Genomic DNA, 25,833 nt, shown 5'->3' on the forward strand with positions numbered 1-25,833 from the left:
TACAGCTCTGCGGACCACACTGCTTCTCCACAGCGAGGAAGTCCCGCCTCACACAAAACTTTATTGGTCCTGCTTTATCAAGAAGAGTTGTCTATAAATCGCCTTAAACACATTAAAGATTTTTCTAGGAAATTTACGTCAGGTCGATGCGACATCAAACCAAAGTTTCAATCCAATAAGTTTCTTCTCTTTTCATAGAAGACACGCAAATGATTTGCTCGTTGTAGTCTTCTTTTGTTTTGCCTTATATGGATTTAAACTCCCATTTGACACTAGGAGTTTCAGAACTGTGAACGTTTTGCTACATACACATAATCCACTGATCCCAGAGTTCCTGAACATTCTGTCTCATGACCTCATCCCTCATGACATCATATTCTGCAAGGACAGTCTCAGCAACCTTTTACTGCACCTGTTTGAGTTAGTCATTTCATAGTTTATTGGTGGTTCATCTATCTGTCTGTCTGTCTATCTATCTATCTATCTATCTATCTATCTATCTATCTATCTATCTATCTATCTATCTATCTATCTATATATATATATATATATATATATATATACATGTCTGTCTGTCTATCTAAAGATGATTACTTACAAAGGAAATGATGTCACTGGGCAGATCACGGTCAAATGAAAGGTCAGTCGAAATGAGTGGAGTTTTAAATAGCTTCCACATAAATCTCATACATAGTTTTAATGTGTTCTCGGTTTCACCATACTGACACGTCTTCATAAACTAAACTGGAAGTGGATATGGCTCATTGTGCTTGTGTTACTGAAAGGGAAAATATCTAATGTCCTTCTTATACCTTATAAAATAGATCCCTATATACACTGCCTATTTTTAGTGCAAGCGAATTAAATAACAGGGGTTACGTGTTTCTTTATTTATTTATTTCACTTGTTATCAAAATATATCGAATTTCTATTCTATCTGAAAAATGAAGACACTAGTTTTTACCAATGGGTGGCAGCCAAATGCTTCAACAACGCCTTTGTGTAAAGCGTCTGCAGCTGCGCGATGTAACACCAGGGGGCGCGATTGATCCCTGTTTATCGGATAACAGCAACACGCCTATTTTGACTGCGATAAGTGTTACACAATGTAAGTGAGCTGTCTCAGGCTTGTGAGAAATCGTGAATCATCACGTTTTCTCATATCCATTGCAGAGTCAATCGACATAAAGACCACGCCGGGTTTTTATTACTTCCTTAGATTTGTTGTTATATCCGATTGTTGTAGGCATTGGGTATTGTTTAGGCGTACACGGGTCAGAATAACCTGCTCTTATCATCAGCAGTAAATTGAGAATTAAGGCCAGCCAGACGAATGACGCATGCACGCCTCGCTTGGAAAAGTCAACGACCTGACCTATATCCACACTCCAAATACAGCTTTCTAAAGCCTTTACCACCATGTGTTTCAGTGTTTTGACAAGCAGATCACGTTTGGCTTTAAAGGTCTGTGTCTGAATCATATATGTTTTGACACACATCTAATAACGTGGTTGCTGGATACCCTAATGTGCATGCGCGCACGATCTGACACAAAATTCTGAACTGTTCTGGTTTATGGTTTAACTGGAACAACAACACAAACAGGGCTCCATGCGCGCGAGAGATAATCAGCGTTAAGAATCTGAGACTGCTGTGATTTGAATTAGGGACGCGTCACAAGGACAGCTGAAGAAACAAGCGATTCTTGCTTTACAGCCATTTAATCCCAACGCTCGACTGGGTATCACGCGCAGGGCTGCTCCAACAGGAAGCATCACATACGGTTTACAAATGGAGTGGAGCCTAAAACTTCTAATTCAGAACCTTCCATTTTGTAAATTTGTTATTGTCGTTCGATTTATTTAAAGGTTCTAGAAAACTCAGAACGCAACACTTTATGACGAGGTTTTTTTTTTTTTTTGCACTGCACTTCAGCAAGTGCAACATCGCAATTAAATCTAAATCGCCAGTTTAGTCTAGAGTCCCGGACAAATGACTCTTTTGATTCGGTTCTTTTTAATGAATTAAAAACGTGTACAGCGCAACCAGTTTAGAAGTCCGGTTTCGAACCAATGACTCTAATGAGTCGAATCTTTAAGTGATCCACACCAATTCAACGTTCCTGGTCAAATTAATCAAATGGCTGACTATTTATAATGAATCAGAACACTTTATTAAATAAATATGACTCACACATTTGACAGTGAATCATTATTTATTTAGTAACATAAAAACGGAGTGAAAACTAAAGTTAATTAAAAAGTAAGCACTTTTTGCAAAAAAATAAAATTGGGCGGTAAACTGTTTTTTTTTATGTGTTGTTGTTCTGTTAAATATTAAATTGTGTCCTAATTTAAGAGTAATAAAATCAGAATTGATTTCCAACCATATTCTGAAACATTAATTCCGTGAGCGTAATCGTTAAGGAGAATGGGAACCAATATTATTACATTCTAAATCAATCCCTACTGGCTTTCAGGCTTGCAACACCATCATGGACATCTGTCACCTGATGCCGCATTGCACATGATAACACATAAACACTAGGCTATCCTGCAGGAACAGTTATCCATATAAACACAAGTGACATCCAAACATCCCAGTGAAAGAAAAACAACGAGCCATTAAAACTATTGTTTTGGAGTAGGGCGCTGATGAAAGCAGTCCCAAATATATCCCTGCCATGTCTTCCTCTTAGTAATGTTAACCTACATTCATAATAAACCAGCTTCCTGTCTCTCTGCCGCAGTCATTAAAGGGAAACGTGCAGGAACTAGATCCAATTCAATGTCCAAACACGTCTACACAAACACATTCCGCGCGCTGGATCTTTTTCTACACGCGTTTAAGATTCGGATCGGTTTGTCAAAAAGCCCCTTTTCTGTCTCTTTTTCTCCTTTTTGTGTGTCTGATGTCCAGAGGTGGAAAGTAACGAATTACATTTACTCGCGTTACTGTAATTGAGTAGCTTTTTTGTGTACTTCTACTTTTTTAAGTATTTTTTTTAATCTGTAATTTTACTTTTACTTAAGTATATTTAGTTTGAAGTATTGTACTTCGCTACATTTTAAAACACATTAATTACTGAGTAAAAAAAAAATCGCTCCCTGGAAGCTATGTCAGTAAATAATGGGCAGGAGGGCAAACTGGCGCTAAAATCACAAGACAGATGCAGACGGACAAAACAGGCGTTAGTGGTGCAGACACCGCTGAAAACGAAACCCCGTCATATTCTGAAGTTGAACTTGAAGGAAATGAAGTGAACCCCTGCCCATATTTATACTCTATTATGCTGTGTATGCTGTGCTTGCCTAGGGAGACCAAACTAGCAGTTTATAAAATCTCGACAAGACATCAACCCCACGTAATGTAAAAAAAAAAAAAAACCAACGGTCAAATATGTACTATTGTGTATTATGTATTGTGTTAATCAGCTACAAGTCGGCTAACTCGATTTTCTTCTCATACATTCCCGCAGCGTCACAGTGCATTTCCCTAAAGAAGCCGAGCGACTTCAATGGGGCTTTCTTTGAACAGTTTTTTTCTGTGCTCCGAAGCTAGACGGTCATTGGATAAATGCTGCGATTATGTCCCGCCCACGGACGCTCAGCGTCTCTGGAGGTGAATGAAGACTGGGCTTCCGCGTGATGATTGGAGGATCTGTCGATCTCCTTTTGACTGACAGCGGTCTGCACCATAAGAAGTCGGTGAAGCTGTTTCACGCTCAGTCCCATGATCGCGGATTTCTCAAGTGTATTCGAAAGACAAACTGCGGCAATATTTCTTGATATTTGTAAAAATGCAGAACCACCACAAAATTGAATTGGTAACTAAGATTGAAAATGTGCGCGCGCACGCACGTACACGCACACACACACACACACACACACACACACACTATAGCCATCTAGTGGTTAAAGTGATTTATTACAATTTTTAAACTGAATTTCCCCAAAAATGGGCAAAAATCTTACATTAAACCTTATAAAATTATCCATGGTATCCCCATGTATGAAAGTTAGAAATCTGGGTCTTTTATGAAGTGAATTTTACCTGAAATGCTTTTTTCTTTTTTTGTAAAAAAAAAAAAAGCCTATTTAAATAAATATTTATTTATTTATAGAAATGTAAAAGATTTAAATCCTCCAAAAACTGTACAAAGTTTAGTAAAAACATAATTGAACAGAGTAAAATTATATTTGTAAAAAATTTAAATATTTTACTATTACAAAATGAAATGTTATTGTCTGGGGTCAAAAAGACCCCGAGTGTCACTACAAATGAAGACCATCAGAGGGTTATAATGTAGGCCGAAAATGAGCTTCCCCTCTTTGAAAGACCAGCAGCCGCCAATGATATATATATATATATATATATTTATATTTATATTTATTAAATATATATTTATATTTATATATATATATATATATATATATATATATATATATATATATTTTTTTTTTTTTTTTTTTTTTACAACAGGACAGCAAACTAAGAGACTTGCGTTTTAGACACCATATTGCCGGTTTTTGCTCTATTTCTACAACAAAAATTTATTCCAAACACAGCCACCAAAGCAAAATTTTGCATCTCTGAGCAACATGACAGTGTTTCGTTTCTGAATGAATCAACCGTTTAAATGATTCGGTTCAATCGCAATGACTCACTTATTAACAGTGACTTGCTGACACATACTGGCCATTTTAATTTCACATTTAAAGTATCTTTTGATTTTTTTTTTTTTTTATAATTAAGTTTTTATAATTTCAAATGAGTATTCAACATTTTATGTCTGGCATATCAAAACATTATTCATGCATTGGTAACTGCAGGTTAAATGCATTCTTGTCCTGCACTAAACAGTGTGTAAATACATCTAAATGCCACGTCCGATGAAGCTTTTGCATTTCCTCTGTATTGAAAAGATGAGTTTGTTGATAATGATTTGCCTGGTAACAGCCCAAATGTTTTATTATTCTAAATAACTGATTCCTTTAATTAAAAACAACTAGTTTGAGGTTAATATACCTATCCCAGGGGTGTCAAACTCAGTTCCTGGAGGGCCGTAGCCCTGCAGAGTTTAGTTCTAACCCTGCTCCAGCACACATATCATGTAGTTTTCAAATAAACCTAAATGATTAGATTAGCTGGATCAGGTGTGTTTAATTAGGGTTATATCTAAACTGTGCAGGACTGTGGCCCTCCAGGAACTGAGTTTGACACCCTTGGCCTGTCCCATTTTTGACTCCCTCCCACTGTTAAAATGTAACTAAGTAATTTTTACTCTGAGTAAATTTTAAATGAGCTACTTTTTACTTTTACTTGAGTTGATTTTTTAGACTGGTACTTTTACTTGTATTTAAGTAAAATTTCATTAATGTAATGGTACTTTTACTTGAGTAGAATATTTTTGTACTCTTTCCACCTCTGCTGATGTCAGATTTTTCCCTATTGCCCTCGGAGGGGGAGGATCTAACCGCGTTGAGTCACGCAGCTGTCAAAGATAGCTGTCACCCAGTTTCCACATCAAACACACTGAATGAGACGCGCAGCCTGTCCCAGGTAACGTTACCCGACAATGTGTTGCGTCTCCGACGAATGAAAAACGCGCTCCGCGGCGATTCTTCGACAAAAGAAACATTTCGTTCGATACTTTGTAACAATCTGGAATAATACAGTTGTGTGCGATTAAAGCGAGGGAGAATCGAACTCGTTGTTGCCAACGTGAAAAGGGGAATTTTGACGGACATGAAGACCAAAAAGGGTATGTATCCTCTCGATAAGGGTGACAGCGGCGATGTATGTTATATTTGTATCTCTGATTGTAACGACTGGATGGAACTTGTCGCTGATGTTTGAACAGAAAATGTCTGGCATACTGCTATTGTTATCGGCTGCAGACAAAACAGCCTTTTCTCACCATGTGCTGGCGGGCTGTCACAACGAGCCGTTTCAAGATCTCATCACGCTTGTTTTTCATTCATAACATAAAAGCTTTGATTTTGTACAAACATGCTTATGTAATAGTGGTATTTATTTGAAATGTTTTAAAGTGTTGTTTCACGAACCAGTCTACAACTATAACTTCAAATGCTCTCAAATATAAGCCTTCTAAGGTTTATTGTGCAGGAGGTATAAAACGCCTTCGTGTAATAGTTGAACCGCTTTGGTTTGGAAAAAAATGTTCACGAGTTCTCACAACACTGACTCAAGTTTTGTTGGGAATATGAGGGGGGCTTTCTATGTGTCATTTTTTTATTTGTCGAGTAATCTTTTTTGCTTCCACCGCATTTGAACATTGTGTAGCGGTCTAAAATGTGCAACAATAATTCCTGACCTCCTTTTGTGAAGTTTGTGTATTACGCGCTGCTTCCTCGAGGCGACGCTTTCACATTCTCTCCGACCTCGTGTTTCTCACGGCACAATAGAGCCCGAGTTATTCTCTGTTATTAAGTTAATGTTTCTCATATTTTATGGCGTCGAGCCGTGTAGAGAGTTGTGTCAACCTTTTATTAGTCGCCTGATGTGATTTCATAATTTTCCATCTTGAGAAAAGTAGAAAAAGCTGAGTTTGAAATGTCCCACAAGCGACGTTCTTTTGTTCGTTCTTGAGATTTGCAACAGGTTCCCCTCCCCCTCATCCTCCTCCTCCTCCTCCTCATGTAGGCCGACTACGAAATTACTCTTCCATTACTCCTCTTCACAAGTTCAGTCGTTTTCTCACACAGCCTTAAATATAGATATGTACGTGATTTCACTTGTTTCGTTTTCAGACCGTGTGAAGTGTCCCACGCTCGAGCTGAAGTTGGGGAAAGTTTGGTTTCACTTACAAAGTGCTCATGAACTAAAAGTCCCCCTCAGCACTCGGGAGTGAAACGTGTTGTTGACAAATTAACCGGTTTATGTCGTAATAATATTCAGGCCATAATTATGAGCAGGAAAATAAGTCATATCAGCATTTAAAGGGGTAGTTCACCCACAACCAAAACACTGTCATTATTTACTCCCCTTCATTATTCCAAACCTGTATGACTTTCTGTCCTCCACGAAAGTAGATGCTAGGTAGAAGTTACAGACTCAGTCATGATTCAGCTTTTTCATATTATTAAAGTGAATAGTTAATGATACTCTCATTTTGCCTAACATCACCTTTTGTGCTTCATAGAAAAACAAGTCATGCAGGTTTGAGTGTGAAAATAGGTAAACTGGCTCTTTAAGTGAGTTTTGCAGTGTCTTTAACCACATTTGTTCCCTTATTTTTTAGCATTCATACAGTATTTACAAAGATGAAACACTGACACAGTTTAGACTCTTTGTGACGCCTCCACTCCAACAATGAATCACATGGCTTTGCTTGACAGCAGGGATGTGACACATCAGCTGCCACACACACACTCACACACACTCTCTCTCTCCCTTTTAGACACACGCTTATACATGTATACAGACGGCCAGGCGCTGTTGTGTAGCGTTCAGCGGTTGGCATTTTGGAGGGAGAGACGTGCAGGATGTGTGTGTAGGATAGGGGGAGGAGAAGGGTCCTCAGCAGGGGTTGAGGGGGTTGATGTTTGACTGGGTGTCTTTTGTCCTCCTCCACACATATGGGTACATACTCATTCCCTGAAACACACCTATTGACTGTTCCAAACACATTTCTAATACATAAACCTAACTTCATGCTTTTTCTGGTTTTCAAAGCTTTTTCATACACATTTGCACAAAAGGAAAGAATAATGTTGTAAAGTTCATAGTTGTAATATTTCACGTCTCTTGACTATAGGTGTGTTGGCGATGTCTGGTAGTGAGACAGAGGACGAAGACAGTTTAGATGCGCCTCTTGACCTCTCTTCAAATGGAGGAGTGTCAGGGAAGAGGAAGAGGAGAGGGAACTTGCCTAAAGAGTCAGTACAGATACTCCGGGACTGGCTCTACCAACACCGCTACAATGCCTATCCATCAGAGCAGGAAAAAGCCCTGCTGTCCAAGCAAACCCATCTCTCCACACTACAGGTACAGAACATTTTCAGAGAGTGTTTGTATGTGGCCTAGTACAGTCCTAAAGAGACCCAAACAAACAAATGAACAACTGCATTTCATGCAGTTTAACAGAATAAACATGATTAATAGACAACTTGGAATATCAGGGACTGTTAAAACATTCAGGCAGTGTTATTTAAGTATTATTAGTATATACTCTTATTATATTCATTTATTTATTTATTTTTAGCAGTTTAGAAGTTTTATTCAGCTTAAAATTCCTTTTTTTTAATTTCAATTTTAGTAAAGTTAGAACCTTAAACTTATTTCAGTCGCCAAAACATTTTTTGGCACTTGAAGTTTTTCATCTAATTATATTTGTAATTATTTTATTTTAAGCTTTATTTCAATTACAAACAATAAGTAAATAAATCAAAGTCTCCAGTGAAAATTGATCTTTTTTAACTTTGCTCTGAAGTATTTTAATGTCTAGAAATTGCATTGATGAATGCTATATCTAAAATGCTGTATATAAAAAATAGATTAAAAGATATAAAAAACAAAATGGACTGAAAATCATTAGCCAAAAAGGTTTGGGAGCCCTGAATAAAGAGATGTTTGAATGACCCAAAGCAGTTTCTGAAGTTATGCTTCATAGAAGGTCTGTCATCAATGTCAAGTTCAACTGACGTGTGAAGGAAACCGAAAGGTTCAATGTCATAACTAGCAGCTAGCCAAAAAAAATTTCAGAAAAATTAAAGAGTCAGCTCTTTTCGCTTGCACTAATGCTTTTTAGATCATACGTTCTGTTCCCGCTGAGTTTTAGCGTCATATAAACAACACTTCCTGTGAATGCAGTCAATGGAGAGAATTCCTGTGGACAGATGAGTGAATAACTGTTTTGAGTCATCTGAGATGTGGCCACATAGAGGGAGGGAGGGAGGGAGGGAGGGAGGGAGAGAGACTTGCTCAGACACTGGGCCAGGAATTTCCCCTGCGCTCAGCCAGCTGTCTCACTAACAATAGGGAGACACAATACACACACATTAACATAGTCAAGACTACCAGGCTCAGGCGGACCGTTGGATACACAATACTGCCCCATTACCCAGAGAGGCTTCTCTTCTGAAGAGACTCGTTGGAAGACAATACAGGAACATTACCATACTGAGGACTGAATCTTGAAAACAGGCTCTTAAGATACTGAGAAAGAAAAATTCAAACTTAGGTTATTTTATTATGGCATTATGACAAATGTGTGTTTATTGGGAAAGTAGGACAGAATAGAATTGTTCAAGGCAAAACAGCTTTGCTTATTTTGTAGCAGGTGTGCTAAGTTTAAATATACCAGGCTGAAAATGTAAAGATTGAGATATAAATGGGATTGTTTAAAATGTACAGGATTGCCTGAGGTGTATAAAAGTACTTTCAATATAAAAAAAGACAATAAAACTAATAATATAAAATTAAATAAATAATAATAATACAAAAAATCCAAATTAAGAAGGAATTTAAATGTTTAATTGTTTATATAATTATTTGATAGTCCTAGATGAGTAAGTTTTTTTTTTATTATTTTCAGATTTGAGATCTGTGCAAATTTTTACTTAAAATTCAGTGTAAATTATCAGTTTCCTGTGGTGCGCAATCTGCATTGACTAAAAAGGCCAACATCAACTGTTGATATAAACTAAAGGTGTTAACAGTAGGCTGTTACATAACGGTAGTAATCAGTCTTTTTGTGGAGATCCACACTGAAGTCAAGCATTCACAAGTTTTCTGTAGCCTGAAATGTTGGATTTGCATTAGAGTAGATCTCAACACCCCCTCAGATGAGACCAGACAAGAGCCATGTAAGATACAGCGCTATTAGCATGATTGAGGCCTAAAGCGCTTATGCCCAACAAAGAGCACAATCTGAGGGATAAAGGTGAACTGTTACTTAGGTGATTGAGAGAAATCCTCACCGTTGAGAGCTTCCTGATTTCAACTGCCAGCTCAGTTTTTTTTTTAAAGAGGAAAAACAAAAATAGAATCAGAGAACCGTCACATGTTAACTCAATAGACCATAATACATTTGCATTTAAACTTAAAGGGATAGTTTACCCAGAAATAAAAATTTGATGTTTATCTGCTTACCCCCAGGGCATCCATGATGTAGGTGACTTTGTTTCTTCAGCAGAACACAAACAAAGATTTTTAACTCAAACCGTTGCAGTCTGTCATTCATATAATGACAGTCAATAGGCTCCACGGCTTTGAGAGTAAAATAAAAACAAAACATACATAGACAAAACCAAATTAAACCCTGTGGCTCGTGATGATACATTAAGGTCTTAAGACACGAAATGATCATTCTGTGCAAGAAACCTATCAGTATTTATATAATATTTTACCTCTGATCCACCGAAATGTCTGATCGCGTTTACAACATCCGGCGTGTGACGTGTACGTGCTCTGGCATAGTAGACTCAATATGCCTCATTAGTGACTGTTTCAATGGGTCATGATACGTTCCAAAAGTGATTGAATAAGTGGCATAATCTATACATATCTATGATAGTATTAGACGCATGTGCGATCTGTCCCGAGTGTAAGCCACTCATTATTTACACAGTGCAGAGAGATTGCGGATGTGTTCACTGGCACTGCGATGATCTAAAGATATTAAGAAGTACAGGTAATCACAATGGAAGACAATTTTGATATATCATCAGACAACATGGAATTTTTTGCCCAACCTTATTTATTTGACGTCACGCGCTAGATGTTGTGAATACGCTCAGGACAGTTGGACATTGCGGTGGATCAGAGGAAAAAAAAAATATTAAACAAGTGACGATGATACAACACTGCAAAATAAACAAAATAATTGAACTCTGGAAAAATGGCAGGTGGAACAAGTTATCAAAAATATATATAAAATAAGTTTTTACTTATTTAATGTAAGTAATTTAAGTTAGTAGTCTTTTTTTTTTAAATTGAACATTTAAATTAATAATGCAAAAATATAATTAAAACATGTATTTTTATTTACTGTTTTACTGTTTTAAACAACAAAACTAATATTTCCAAAAAAAGTTCAGCTTGGTCAGCTTATTTAGATCACCTGCTTATTCATTATTGGATTGTGGGACATGACAATAAAAAATATTGATAACAGGATGTAAATTTATGACACAATATTGTGATATATTATTGTATCCCCATTTATTATTGTAAGTATGCTGGAATTACCATACATATCATAATCCGTTCTTCTCTCCACAGGTGTGTAACTGGTTTATAAACGCCCGGCGGCGACTCCTTCCTGAGATGCTCCGGAAAGACGGCAAGGACCCCAACCAGTTCACCATCTCGCGACGGGGCAGCAAGGGCGGCGAGATGCTCAGCGACAATTCCCAGTCTCCAAAACACGGCCTGCTTGCTAACGGAGAGGACCGCAACAGCTACGAACCCGGCTCACCTCACCCAACCAGCAACACACCCACCTCTAACGGTTACCCCAAAAAGTCCCTGTCCCCCAAAACACCCCCGTCACCCGGACCTGTCTTACCCAGACCCTCTGTCATCTGCCACACCACCATTACCACAACCACGCAAGGCATCGGCACGTCGACGCGCCTCGGCGTAGAGGGGGCCACGGAGCTGCCTCTCACAGACGCAGCCGGCCTGTTCGGGTGTCGCGGAGAGGGTAACGTCAGTCCCCAGAGCGGCCTGTTCAACACCCCACCACCCACCCCGCCCGACCTCACGCAGGACTTCAGCGGATTCCAGTTGCTGGTTGACGTGGCGCTGAAGAGGGCCGCAGAAATGGAGCTGCAGGCCAAACAGCTCCTCGCCTGAAGACAGAAAAGACGGATGGATGAATGAAAAAGCTTCATCGATGTTTGTTTCTTGCCCCCCAAAACCGAACTCCACAGTGGGTTCAAAAAAACTTGACTGAGCAACAGAAAGCAAACAAGCATGGCCTGATCATTTCTATTTTTGGTAAACGTAAATCAAATTGATGAGGATTCCTTTATGTAAAGCATTTCAAGGTGCCTTGGCAAGTCAGTTCGTTCTTTTGTATTCCATTTATATGTAAATTAATATGTATCTTTTCGTTTTGTACACAGGGGACCAAAACAAACACAGTAATACAACTTCCTGTCTGTCCTTCTTTTTACAAGAAGACAAGCTCTTTTCCCATTCCTCATGAGTCTTTTTTTCTCGTTTTCAGAGATTCGGCTCTATGATTGTCGGTTTTGCCTCATTTTTAGAGAACACGTCTGATATTCTGCCTCAATTTTTTTTTGCACAGAATGGCAGATCATCTCAGTATCTTATCAACTAGCTTTCTCTCCGACAGACTCTAATCACTACTACACCGGGTCATTCTGTGTCTCAAAGATGTTCAGTTTTTGTATTGTTTTTTTTTGTTGTTGTTGTTGTAAAGTTTCTGATGCTGTTGTTAGTATCTTTCGTTTTTCCTTTCATTACTCTTGAGGGATATTCAGATGTAGCAGAACTATAGTCTGAGATTTCCTAGAAACGGCCAGTGAATGTGCCCACATGCTCCCCACCCCACCCCTAAACACACACACACACACACACACACACACACACACACATATACACCTTGGAAAAATGAGCTGGAAGAATGAACACTACATGAATTGTATTAAGTTTTTTTCTTCTTCTTTTTTTGGTTTATCAAGTTGAGACCACTTTAAAAGGATAACAGGAAAGAATGGTTTTATTTCACCAAATATGTTGAATTCAAGGTTTTGGGACCTTAGACCAGTGCATTTACAGTAGCCAATGTGACATGATGCCCAATGATGTGACTTCTCCTTACTGTGCAATGTATGTGGCAAATAGGGGTCACAAATAGGGGTTTAAATAAAGTTTTGTTTTCTACAAAATAGGTGTTCATCTCCTTTCTTCTGCTTATTTTTTTACTACGTTGTTCAATGAGTGTGTTCGTGGTAGGAAAAACTGGAAAGATTCTTACATTCAAGACTTAGCCTTCAGATGACGGTTCTTTCCAGTAATGTTTGAAAAATGAAATAGCATGTAAGGCCTGACAGAATTGGTGGATTGCTTTCATAAAGCAGAAGGCAGCATGAGCAGGTACATACAAATGATGTGATCTATACCAATTCACCGCTGCCCTGCTTTGACATCTCGCACATATTAAAGGCATGTTCCTACAGGCTAAATCATTCTGACGTTCTTGTGTGTGTGTGTGTAAGCTTCACAAGAACTCCAATTAGCATAATCCTGCATTTAATTAGCGGTAGCTAAAACCAGACATCAACGATGGCTTGCCAATGGCGTCTGTGAGAGTGTGCATGTCTGTCTATCTGAGCACAGACAATAAAGACCGATTAGCTGGGACACGTCTGTCCTGGATATTCAGTCACACTCAGTTAGACAGCTGTTCTTTACTTTAGACTTCTCACTGGGACGAGATCCAAACAACTCAAAGAGTCACTGGTCTAGTTGAACAAGTGATCAAACTGATTAGCAGCTCAAAGTGGTTAATTAACCGAACACTTATATTTAAAAAGACATAAGGTTCTATAAGACTTGATGATTTTTGGATGGAATGGATGTCTCACACACTTTAGATGAGTGTATATGTCTGGATTCATCTGTGGGAAAACCTGAAGGTGTCTGCTAATAAGACTCAAAGAAGATCTGTTCTACTCAGGCCTCAGGCACTGATTTAAAACTGTGAAGCCTATAGTAGGAGAAAAAAAAAGCTAATGGGAAGTTTAAAATCTCCTAAGATTGTGAGATATAAGGTCAAAACTGTGAGAAATAAAGATATGCAAGTCACCGTTACAAATCACAATTATGAAATGGAAAGTCACCAAACATAAAGCTGGAATAATAGAAAGTTTAAAATTTGTGGTAGTCAACCGTAATAGCCAAAATAATGTAGCAATTACAAGAAATAAAGACAATTATGATATATAAATGCCACAATTTTGAGCCATGCAATTGTGTGAAACAAAGTTAAAATAACAACAGTTTCACCATATATAATAGGAGAAATAAATAAAATCACAGCTGTGATATGTAAAGTTATACTTGTGAGGTCACAAAAGTGGAAAAATCTGCCATGACATGAAAGTCATAATTGTGAGACAAAGTCATAATTTTAAGACATGTTGCAAGACTGACAAAAAGTTTTGATAAATATAAACGATTTGAAAAATTCACAGTTGTACGATATAATTAGGTTTCAATTGGGAGAAATAAAGTCAGTTATGACGAACAATGTGATAAACTCTGAGATAAAGTCTCAGTTACAAGAGAGATTAAACTGCAATTGTGGGACATTCATAATTGTGAGATACAAAGTTGGAATTGTGAGATAAAAAGTAGGAAATGTGTAACTAGGTTTATATGTAAAAGATTCATTCATTCATTCATTGTGGATAGATCAAACACTCACTTTTATTTGGAAATTAATCACTTCATGGCTGTGAGCATCTGTAATGTTATAATGATCAAAATTTCATACACGTGCCATAACATTAACAGTGTTGTTACAATAAATACAAAATGTAAGTAGTTAGATTTCTTTAGATGTAGATTACATTTACAATGAAGAACATTCATGTATTTACACACAGTCATTTTGATAAAGTTGATGCTTTTATGAGAACAGTAAATACGTAATATCCTGCCTTCATTTCCCAAAACATTGTGATGCACAATTTTGACAATAATACACAGTCTAATCTTCTTGTATTTTGGGAGAAACCCCCCTAAAAAGTCAGGACTTATCATGTTGCCAGATATAAACCCATATTTTCACATCAGTGAATGACAAAATATAAGAAAAGGAGATTGTGATCACTTTTGGCAAAAACTTTAGCGCTATATATTCTCACAAAATATATCTTTAATGTCTCATAAATATCTCTTTAAATACTAAAAACGTTTATTCTGATAAACATTTCAGTATCATTTTATTTATATCATTTTTACAAATGAAATGACATGGATTTTCTATGTGTTAATAATGACTGTCCTAAACAAAACAAAATGATTCCTTATTTTGGTGTCAGTTTGGACTGGAAGTGAGATGAAATACTAACAACACATTGATACAGAAAAATCAATATGGGCAATTTGTCATCAATATTGAATGCTTTAATTGGTACAATAACATCTCCAGTATAAGACCTCTTCATGATATACACTTACACAAACACACACCGAATACACACACACACACACACATTCATACACACGTTATATAGACTCCCCTGAGGCTACGTTGTGGATGACTATCATATATTCATAAATTAAGGCCGAGCGTTTAAACATCAATAATATTTCAAACAAACATTAACCACAGTAGAAGGGCTCTAGTGCATAATGACTGGAACTTAGAGTTTAGTTAATAAGATAAACACTACCAGGATCAAACTAAAGCCAATGCAATTGAACTTTCGATGAATAAGAGAATGGCTGCACATTGGCTGCTGGGAAATTAAGATATATATATATATATATATATATATTATAGTGACGCATCTATCCACATTGACATATTCTGAGAACAAAAAAGAAATAGCTCCATTTATTTAACATATTTAACAAGTGCAAATTAGTATTATCAGTTATTGAAGAAAACGAGACTAGGTTTTGACTAGTATTGAGTAACCTGCCAGTGCAACTATGATGCAGCGCTATTTACAAATGTATTACACAAGCAGCACAAGAGTGTGATTCAGTGGTTAAAGTAGGTTTCCTAGAAAAATAATAAATTGATGGTATGTGCTGTGCATTGATACATGTTTCCATGCATTGTCTCCGCAGGGTTACTGAAAGTAAATACATCTTATTATAAGTAGAAACAAAAAACAAAACAAAAGAGAGTAGATTATCTATATTAAAAAGAATCAACTGTGCTACATATCGGTTAAAAAAAAAAGAGAGAGAGGCCTTTAAGATAATTAGGAAGCACTTGGTTACATGCACTTAATGTGAAAACTCACACACACGCACACACACGCACACACACACTTAACTGATTTGGCCGGATAAAGACTATCATGCAAACTTGTGATTATAAATATAACGAATAAATCGCTCAGTCAAAGTTGGAGTTTTTAACTAATGTGTATGTATTATTACATTTATTAAGACGTTACATCGCAGTTTCATTGTTTAAAATTAGACTTTAAGCAATATTGAAATTCAACAGCAATGGTCAAAAATAATGAAATGGTTTAAATTTGTTTCTTCAGGTTTTTAATATCTCTACAACTTCATTATAAAATACTTATATTTTGCTTTATATTAATTTATAACAAACATTTAGACAAATATAGTGAAGAGCTATATTAGTAAGCAGTCAGGAAAGCTTTTTATAATTCATCATCATTTACAAAATATGCTAAATAATGTAATTTTTTTTAAAGAATCTAATGGCAAGTTCAACAAAATTATGTGATTAATTCACTGCCAAGATAATTTGCCCACACTGAACGAGAAACTGCTGAGTGTCATGACACGTTTACAGCCAATCAGATGCTTAATGTATAGTTATGAAGAGCAAAACAATGAGATTTCACAGTTGGAGGAGCTATTTAATGCAACATAATTCGCAAATGTCTTGTTGCGACCTGTTCACACTGACAGCGATTTTATTGCTGTTAACTATGCCATAGAGCCACAAGACATCTAGATAAGATATACAGTCACAATGTGAGAAATAAAGTCGCAATTGTGAGAATTAAAGTTCACATTTTTTTTGTAAGTTTGTACTTAAGCCACAATTATGAGAAATAATATCTCTTCTGCTATATTATGATATAAACTCAGAATTACGAGAAATAAAATCTCTGGATATACAGTCAAAACGGAGATATACTAAAAATTTCAACTGAGATATAAAAACGTAATTCCGAAAAAGTTTCAATTACAAAATAAAATCATATTTATCACCTAAAACTGCAATTAAATTAAGTCACAATTAAGGGATATAAAATATATTGTGATATATGGTCACAACTGTGATATATTTTGTGTCTGTGATACATGAAAAAGCAATCGCGAGAAATAGTCACAATTATATCACAATTAGCATCTAAAATCGCAATTACATTACGTAAAATCGAAATTATGAGAATTAAAAAAATTAAATAAAATCTCTTGTGATACATTATAAAAATGTGATATAAAAACGCAATTGTAAAAAATTAAGTCATGATATAAAGTCGCAATTAACATAAAACCATCACAACAATCACAATTATAAAATAAAATTAAAAAAATCACAATTGTGACCTAGTCGCGATAAAAAAGAATATTCGTAATTCATTTGATATAGCCACATCGCCTTGTTCATGTCATCAGAAATTGGCAGAGATCTTTGAAAATAAAAGACTTTGCATCACTGTCAGTGTGAATTGTGCTTGATGCTAAATGAAATCCCTAACTTCCCATATATATGCTTTCTTAATATGATACAATGCTAATTGAATCAGAGCTATGAAGAGTGGCTAATGAATCAGAGCCATGAAGAGTGGCATGTTCTGACAGCACTTTTGTCAATGACGTGAACACGCTAATCAGTGACAGATAAATGTGTCACATTTGATATACATGATGGACATCTTTGTCAGTCAAACAGGTAAGTGGCACTGTTAAGGGGAGATAGTTGGCAGACTGGAACAGAGATAGGATGCATTGAGAGGACGGGAAAGGACTGAGTGGGAGGTTGAAAAATATGAAAAGAAAGAAAAGAAAAGGTATTTTTTCCATTCTATCACCTGATACTAAAAACCTCGCCCTGTCTCAGAGGTGCAGGGTGACACGTGAGAGAGTGTAATACATGTACTGAAAGCCTGACACACGTTTACGTACATACACTGAAATAATGACTGGCTACATTGGCGTTCAAATATTCAGAAGTGATGGGTATGTTGCCCTTGCAGAAGTCATGTCCTCTTTGAGAACACAAGACATATGGCTCTTACACAGTAACTACAAAATATTACAAATAAAATAATAAAATTCAGTAGTGTGCTATATTTGGGTAGTAATATTAACCGACATATTAATATTTTGTATTTTAGACATGAATATTTAAAATAGCCACAGAAAAAAAGGAAAAAAAAAAAATATATATATATATATATATATATATATATATACATATACAGTACAGACCAAAAGTTTGGAAACATTACTATTTTTAATGTTTTTGAAAGAAGTTTCTTCTGCTCATCAAGCCTGCATTTATTTGATCAAAAATACAGAAAAAAAATGTAATATTGTGATATATTATTACAATTTATAATAATTGTTTTTAAATTTATTATACTTTAAATTATCATTTATTTCTGTGATGCAAAGCTGAATTTTTAGGATCATTATCACATCTTAGATCCTTTAGAAATGATTCTAATATGATGATTCATTATCAAAGTTGGAAACAGTTCTGCTGCTTAATATTTTTTCAGAACGTGTGATACTTTTTTAGGATACTTTGATGAAAAAAAAAAAAAAAAGAAGCTATGTTTGTAAAATATAAATATTTTGTTATAACAATATACACTACTGGTCAGTAATTTGGGGTCAGTATTTTTTTTTCTTCTTTTTAAATAAAATCAATACTTTTATTCAGCAAGGATGTGTTAAATTGATAAAAAGTGATAGTAAAGAAAATATATTATTAGAATATATATTATTAGAAATTTTGTTTTTATTTTGAATAAATGCAGTTCTTTTTAACCTTTTATTCATCAAATATATTAGACAGCAGAACTGTTTCCAACACTCATAATAAATCAGAATATTAGAATGATTTCTAAATGATCATGTGATAGACTGGATGTTACATGTGACACTGAAGGCTGGAGTAATGATGCTGAAAATTCAGCTTTGCATCACAGGAATAAATTATTTTTTTAAAGTATATTCAAATAGAAAACTATTATTTTAAGTTGTAATAATATTTCACAATATTACTGTGTTTTCTGTATTTTTGATCAAATAAATGCAGGCTTGATGAGCAGAAGAAACTTCTTTTAAAAACATTAAAAATAGTAATGTTTGCAAACTTTTGGTCTGTACTGTATATATATATATTAGATTACAAGTCTTTGGAAGCTTATCAAAGGAGCTACATAGCAAATGTAGGATGGAGGAAGAGAGTAAAATATACAGTAGAGTCCCACAGTGAAGAAACTCTCTTTTAAACAAGAAAAGAATAGTGATTATGTTACAGCTACCCTGCCTTTGTCATTCAGTGCTATTGTGTTATGTGTTATATATGTGTGTGTCTATTTATGCTTCTAAGCACCTGGATTTCAGTGTTTATAATCGTGTTTGGGCCTCTGGGATGTATATTTCAATGCTGTCGGCGCATTCTGTGACAGAGCTCTGGCGCTGAGAGGCGGCAGCACGCTTAGCCGCTAGCAGCCGCTTACGAGCCTCCAACCGCTGGGAGCCCTCCAGAGACCGGTCTCTGACTAGCAGCACAGGACCCTTCCCCGGCTTCCTGGGTACCGGAGGGGGCACACGCCTCTCCTGGACAGCAACGACAAACTGGTTAGTGCCACTCCTTAACGTAACACAACACTGCTAATGCATGCAATTTATGGGGTCATCTGCTTGGTCTTTGGCAATATTTAGTTGTGTTTGAGTGCCAGGCGTCAGCCAAATACATTAAGTGAGAGCTGGGTCATTACAGAAGGCATTTTTGTGAGCTAAGATTTCAACCCATTTGGCATGAGGTGAATGGGACCATTGGACGTAAACCACATGCAGCGTGCAATTTGGGAGCATCCCCTCAAAACCAGATCACTGTCAAACACAGAACACATGAATTAATAAGAAAATGAGCAAAACAAATCAAAGCATACAATATTCATGAATAAAATAAGATTGATAACATTCAAATAAAATATTAAAGTAAAACAGCGACAGACCAATAGAGTCAGAGTTAACAGTATATTTAACCAAATGCAAATACAGAAACTGTCCGTTCAATATATTTGAGCTGAAATTTTGAATATTGTGCTGGTTGTTCTTTTCCATGCAACTACTATAAATAGGAACCGGATCTGCCAAACAAAGCATTGTTACAGTAGTTCACATGACTTGATATCTGCCCTAGCGCTACTTGGCTTGATCATAAAAATTTATGAGAGTAGTTATGTCTGATTCACAAACAAGTCATTCTTTTGATTTTATTTTATGATTATTTGGTTAAGCTTACAAATGTTTAAGCCATAAGCCAGATCAAAACATTGATCTGAATGATTCTGAGACAAATTGGACTGATTAGATTCTCGACTCACTGACTCAATTTCTGATGGCAGCAATCTACATAATGAATTCTATTTTTGATATTTTCCTCACATAATGCTATCGTATGACTTCAGAATATCAGAAATATAATACACAAGTCATATAGACTACTTTTATAATGCTTATGTGCTTTGTTTGTGCCCTTCTTTAAGCTTGAAGGCCTCAGGCTTCATTTATATGTGATTAAAAAGAGTGAACTGTACAATTATTTATAACAGTTCATTTTGGGGAAATAATGACATAATTTTCATTTTGGATGAACTGTTCAAGATAGAATGGCATATTGAACAGAATACTCTTCCATCCCTCACAGTCTTTATATATTTTTTTGCATTAAATTTAATACTGCATCTCCGACATATATCAAAATTAAAAATGAAACCAATAAAGTTAAAATAAACCAGTCATTCATCTTAAGCATGCCAACGAAATGTCACTGCACTGTATTTACACAGCATTGCAATTTAATATGTCAACTGTGGTATTCTTAGCTTATTATTACATAGTGTGTAATGCATCTGGATTTGTGATGTAAAATCTGTACCTTTCTCTCAGGAGGCAACAGTGCTTTCCAGTTGTTAGCTTTCAGCTGGTGTAGCTCATCAAACTTCAGGCTGATGTTCTCAATGGACAGCTGCAGCATATCCCAGAATCCTGCCAGATCTTGAGACACAGGCCGTGGGTGGGCATTGGGATTCTGACAGCCAGAGAACAGATTATACACAAAACATCTGTTAACCAAAAAAAAAACATAATATCGAATTGGGTACTACTGATGCTATTCAGGCTAACATGGCCAATCAGGGGCAGCGCTGCCAAGTGGAGCCCTGCTCTGATTGGCTGATGGATGTGTGCTTACATACCAAGTTTTCTTCGCAGAGCTCCCGGAACTGCTGAAATTTCTGCGACATCAGCAACTGAGCGCTGCCCACCGCACTGCGAATCTTGCCAAGAACTAAACAGACAAAATAATTGAGAATCAGATGAGGAAAACGTAGGAAAGTGGAGTAAAACAAATGGGATTAAGTAGCTTGAAAAGTAGATGCAAGCACAGTATAAGAAATTCTACGCATTAACACAGTAGTGAATGTGCGTGTGTGTGTGTGTGTGTGTCTCGCAAAAGCGTAGACACTCAGTTAATGTTTAAATGCTGTCTCTTTGAAGTGAGATAGGGTCATAAATATCTAAGGCTTGGGAACCCAAATGCAGGAACCAGAGGAGCAGGGGAGTGTTTACCACACACACCAAACAAACACACGCAAAAGCCAATGATCCAAGAAACACACACACACACACACACACACACACACACACACACACAAACACACACACAGAGAGAGAGGTAGAGTGTGATGTAAAAAGATAGGTTGAGAGTAAAAAAAAGAGTGAGTATTACATCAGATTACCAAACAAAGGTGAATTGTCTTAAAGGAAGCTAATGTTTGCCATGTGGGGGTCATATAAAGGCTTTCGCCCTGGCCTGAGGAGTGACTGCAGCACGTCTCTGTGGTTTGGAGCCATGAGGCAGTTTAAATAGAGATCCGACGAAATTAACTCTGCTGCTGTTTAACATGTGCAGCAGCAAGAGACCATATGGCAAACAAGGTACTGTCATCGGACAGATTAGCATATTTTATGTATTCAGGAAAAGAGGGAAGGGTTAGAGAAGACAGAGGGTGGAAGGAGACTGATATAGAAACAGTGAGAGGAAAAAGAAAATATACAGAGAAAGAGGGAGCGAAAGAAACTTGGGAGATGTGTGGCTCCCTGCTGGGAGAAATGTCTGGTATGTGAGAGGGAGACAGAGAGGATATAGATGAACAAGCAGGCTTTGTGACTGACACGAAGACCGTCACTGTGCCGTGTGTGTGGGTGTGTGAGCTTGAGCTGGGAAAAGGCGGGAAGTGGGATAAAAATAATGAGTTCTGCCTGATGTAACCAGACTGTGAAATGACCTTGTGCACTGGTAGTTTTGCTAAAGAGGCTAATTATTCTTGGACACAAACTGTACAAATGTCATTCTAGTTTTGCCCAAAAAAAAAAAAAAAATGGTGTAAAATAACTCAAGATCCCTAACTAAAAACAATGTTGATGACATTAAAGATGCATTTAGAACATCACAATTGAAAATGCGAATCTCCTTAAAAGTGGTTTTAAATTGAGAATTCCAGGAAGGTATTGCTGTTTAATTATTGTAAATTAGCCTATAATGCCCCGAATACGGTTGAATCAAACATTCTAAATCGTTCTACAATAAACCAACGTGGAGTTGAATTGAACATTCTTATGGGCAAAAATACTATTGAATCAAACATTTTAAATGGGTTCATAATGACCCAAAATACAGTTAAATCGAATGTTCTAACTGAGCCCTCAATGACCCAAAATGCTGTTGAATCGAATATTCTAAACGATTCATCAATGACCCAAAATGCTGTTGAATCAACATTCTAAACGATTCTTCATTGAACCAAAATGCTGTTGAATCAAACATTCTAAACGATTCTTCAATGACTTCAATGCTTTTTATTCTAACATTCTAATGCCCCCAAAAGCATTGAATCAAAAATTCTAAATGATTCTTCAATGACTTCAATGCTTTTAAATCGAATATTCCAATGCCCCCAAATACAGTTGAATTTAAGATTTTAAATTAATCTACAATGACCCAAAATGTAGTTAAATCAAATATTCTAAATGAGTCTTCAATGACCCAAAATGCTGTTGAATCAAACATTCTGAATGAGTTTACATAGGCAGACAGGTAGCGTACTACTTTTCTGAGAGTAATCATCTCAGAGTTACTCACTGTCTTCTGGAAGCTCATGCTCTCTCTCATCCCGCTCCATTTGTTTGCACCACCCCTCCATCCTCTCCACCTCTGCCTGCAGTAGTTTCAGAAACCAGCGTCCGTCCTGCGGACACACGAACCCTGACACCCTACTCGCGTATTCCTCCTCCATGGCTCCATCCATCCAGGGATCTGGAGGGGGCAGAATGGAAGGGTCGAAGCCCACATCGGTGTAGTCATCTTGGACACAGGCATGGTAATGGTTCCCAGAGCCTTGGATGCTGACAGTGGAAGTGGCTGCATCTCGGGATGGCTGGTGGACAATGGGTCCCTGGTGGGTCTGTGTGAACTGGTCATCGCCGAGACACTCCAGAAGGTCAAGATCAGCTTGAACGGCAGTGGTGACACTGTTGGAGCGTGTGACTCTGTGGTGGCTGGAATGAAAAGATGAACCATGTTGTATAGTTTGTTTTTTCAAAATGTGAATCTAACACTCAAAAATAATGCTACAAATGCTGGCGATTCAAGTTATTTATGTTTTTTAAAGAAGTCTCTTAGGCTCAGCAAGAATGCATTTATTTGAATAAAATACAGTAGAAACAGTAAAACTGTCAAATATTATTACAGTTTAAAATAACTATTATCTATTTGAACAAAAATGTTGAACAGAATGTAAAGTATTTCTGTGGTTTCAAAGCCAGCCATTAAACCAGTGCCATGATCTGTCAGAAATCACTCTAATGTCCCGAGTTATGTCCTAACTGGGGGCTCAATAACAACCCCCCCCCCCCATGATTCTTTAATGAATAGAAAAATTAATTCAAGAAGAGCATTTATTTGAAATAGAAATATTTTGTTCTTACTATCACTTCTGACAGTTTAATGCATCATTGCTGAATACAAGTATTTATTTCTTTAAAAAAAGTTACAAATGTCTTCCAAACTTTTGAATGGTACTGTACATTAAAGTGTTATGTTAACAATTTTAATAGGTTATAGTGGTAAAAATTTGGTTAATATGTCAATTTTTATTATCAAACAGAATTTTAAAATCAATGTAAATAAAAAAATATAATTCTCTTATTAATATTAATCATAATTTTGTTTTAAATAATAATTAAATAAATGTCATTACAATGAAAGTTACCAACATGCCTAAGATGCTTAAAAATGCTCTGAAAATCAAACGCCAAATGTACTACAGGTAAAATAATAATAATAATAGTGATAAAAATAAAATAAAAAATGCAGTTATCAGCTTGTATAGCCAAAATGTACTAAAGATTTCCAAAAAATTAAAAAATTGTGATAAAAATCAAATAGAAAATGCAGTTATTAGCTTGTAATTTTCTGTTAAAACTTCCTTCTAGGTAACTGTAGACTATGATATTATATACAAGTGTAACAAACACACAGACACCTGTAGGAATAGAGAGGGATAACATATCAAAGAGATCTGGCTTAGATCTGCTACTTTGTGTTTGCCTGGTGTGTGTGTGTGTGTGTGTGTGTGTGTGTACTGGAGAGGTAGAACACCTGCTCTATTCAGGTGCACTGAAGCACACTGACATCTCTCACCATACCCTGAGTGCCTGTCGTCTGTGTGTGTCTGTGAGTCTTTGAATTTCGGCTTATTAGAAGGCACAACAAAAATTATGATAGCACATACAGGCCATAAAAATATGTTACATTTTTTCATGAATTTATCAACTAGTTTTCATCCATCCAATAATTTGTGTCTGTTCTGTTCTTCTACACATCATATTGAGTTCTGATATATGTTTTAACCATTTGTTTCCCATTACAGACCATTTTTGGTGGGTGTGGGTGTGTGTATGTGTCAGAGAGGCCTGTTTCATATCATCTAACTACTTCCTGTAGAGAGGAAGACAGACAAATAAAGGGCACAAGAGAAAGAGAGAGAGAAGAGAGAGTATTAATTTCTTGTTCCACTCACATAGTAATCATTGCCTTCTGTAAATCATATCATAAGAAAGCATTCGTGTGTGTGTGTGTGTGTGTGTGTGTGTGTGGTTCTCATGTTCTCTGTTAAATGTAACTACAGCTGTTTTACAGCAGATTCTTTTTACATTTGAACCTGAAATATATAAAGTGGCCGCCAAAATATCTGAACAATTGAGCCACAACCCCCCCCCCCCCCCCCCCCCCAAAAAAAACAATATATTTCACTGTATTAAATGACAAAATATTAAACCAAATGGCAATGTCAAGAAATATAAATGACAAAACAATTTGCCTAAATGAGTTTAAGAATTAAATATTTCATCATTGTTCATGATGATGTTTACCAGGGTCCCAAGACTGGAAATTCTGTCATAGCCGGCCAATCACGTTGAATCTGGATATTCCATTTATGTGTGAGATGGTGCTGTTTGAGATTGAAACTAACCTATGGTGGACTCAGAGCTTTACATATTAGTCGAAGCTATCAATAGAACACCCAACCACTCAGTTTTTTTCAAGATTCTTATCCTAGCAACACGTTAAAGCCACTAAAACTACCACAGCACCAAAACCTCTAAAGGGTGTGACATGGTAGACACCAGTCAGAAGTTCACCAAAATGACTTTCAACGGCATATTTACCTTTATGATGTTGTTTATATTACATATCAAAATACACAGTGTGGAATCTATCTATCTATCTATCTATCTATCTATCTATCTATCTATCTATCTATCTATCTATCTATCTATCTATCTATCTATCTATCTATC

The 25,833-nt window shown here is 36.4% G+C and overlaps 2 protein-coding genes across 7 annotated transcripts in view; one reads left to right on the forward strand and one right to left on the reverse strand.

The window, feature by feature from the left end:
* Positions 1 to 5,488: 5,488 nt before the first annotated feature.
* LOC132123814 (homeobox protein TGIF1-like) lies at positions 5,489 to 12,884 on the forward strand. The gene is made up of 3 exons (XM_059534492.1): positions 5,489 to 5,764; positions 7,781 to 8,010; positions 11,248 to 12,884. The coding sequence occupies exons 1-3, from the start codon at positions 5,749 to 5,751 to the stop codon at positions 11,821 to 11,823; spliced, it is 822 nt and encodes a 273-aa protein (XP_059390475.1). The 5' UTR covers positions 5,489 to 5,748; the 3' UTR covers positions 11,824 to 12,884.
* Positions 12,885 to 19,086: 6,202 nt separating this feature from the next.
* LOC132123810 (disks large-associated protein 1-like) overlaps positions 19,087 to 25,833 on the reverse strand; it is a 183,797-nt gene continuing 177,050 nt past the window's right edge. For 5 of the 6 annotated variants that reach the window (XM_059534485.1, XM_059534486.1, XM_059534487.1 and 2 more), the window contains 4 exons: positions 23,114 to 23,529; positions 21,168 to 21,259; positions 20,849 to 21,001; positions 19,087 to 19,521 (listed from right to left, as the gene is read on the reverse strand). In XM_059534485.1, coding sequence (XP_059390468.1) covers positions 19,309 to 19,521; positions 20,849 to 21,001; positions 21,168 to 21,259; positions 23,114 to 23,529 — 874 coding nt within the window. In that variant the 3' untranslated portion in view covers positions 19,087 to 19,308. Of the gene's footprint in view, positions 19,798 to 20,848; positions 21,002 to 21,167; positions 21,260 to 23,113; positions 23,530 to 25,833 lie in introns of all 6 variants that reach the window. The other variant, XM_059534488.1, reaches the window with a different exon arrangement.

This window comes from Carassius carassius, chromosome 42 (assembly GCF_963082965.1).
Source record: "Carassius carassius chromosome 42, fCarCar2.1, whole genome shotgun sequence".
NCBI lineage: Eukaryota > Metazoa > Chordata > Actinopteri > Cypriniformes > Cyprinidae > Carassius > Carassius carassius.

Bases quoted from the DNA above. Each gene is read 5' to 3' on its own strand.
- LOC132123814 (XM_059534492.1), top strand. The intron at 8,011-11,247 runs GTACAGAACATT...TTCTCTCCACAG, and splicing joins CCCATCTCTCCACACTACAG to GTGTGTAACTGGTTTATAAA.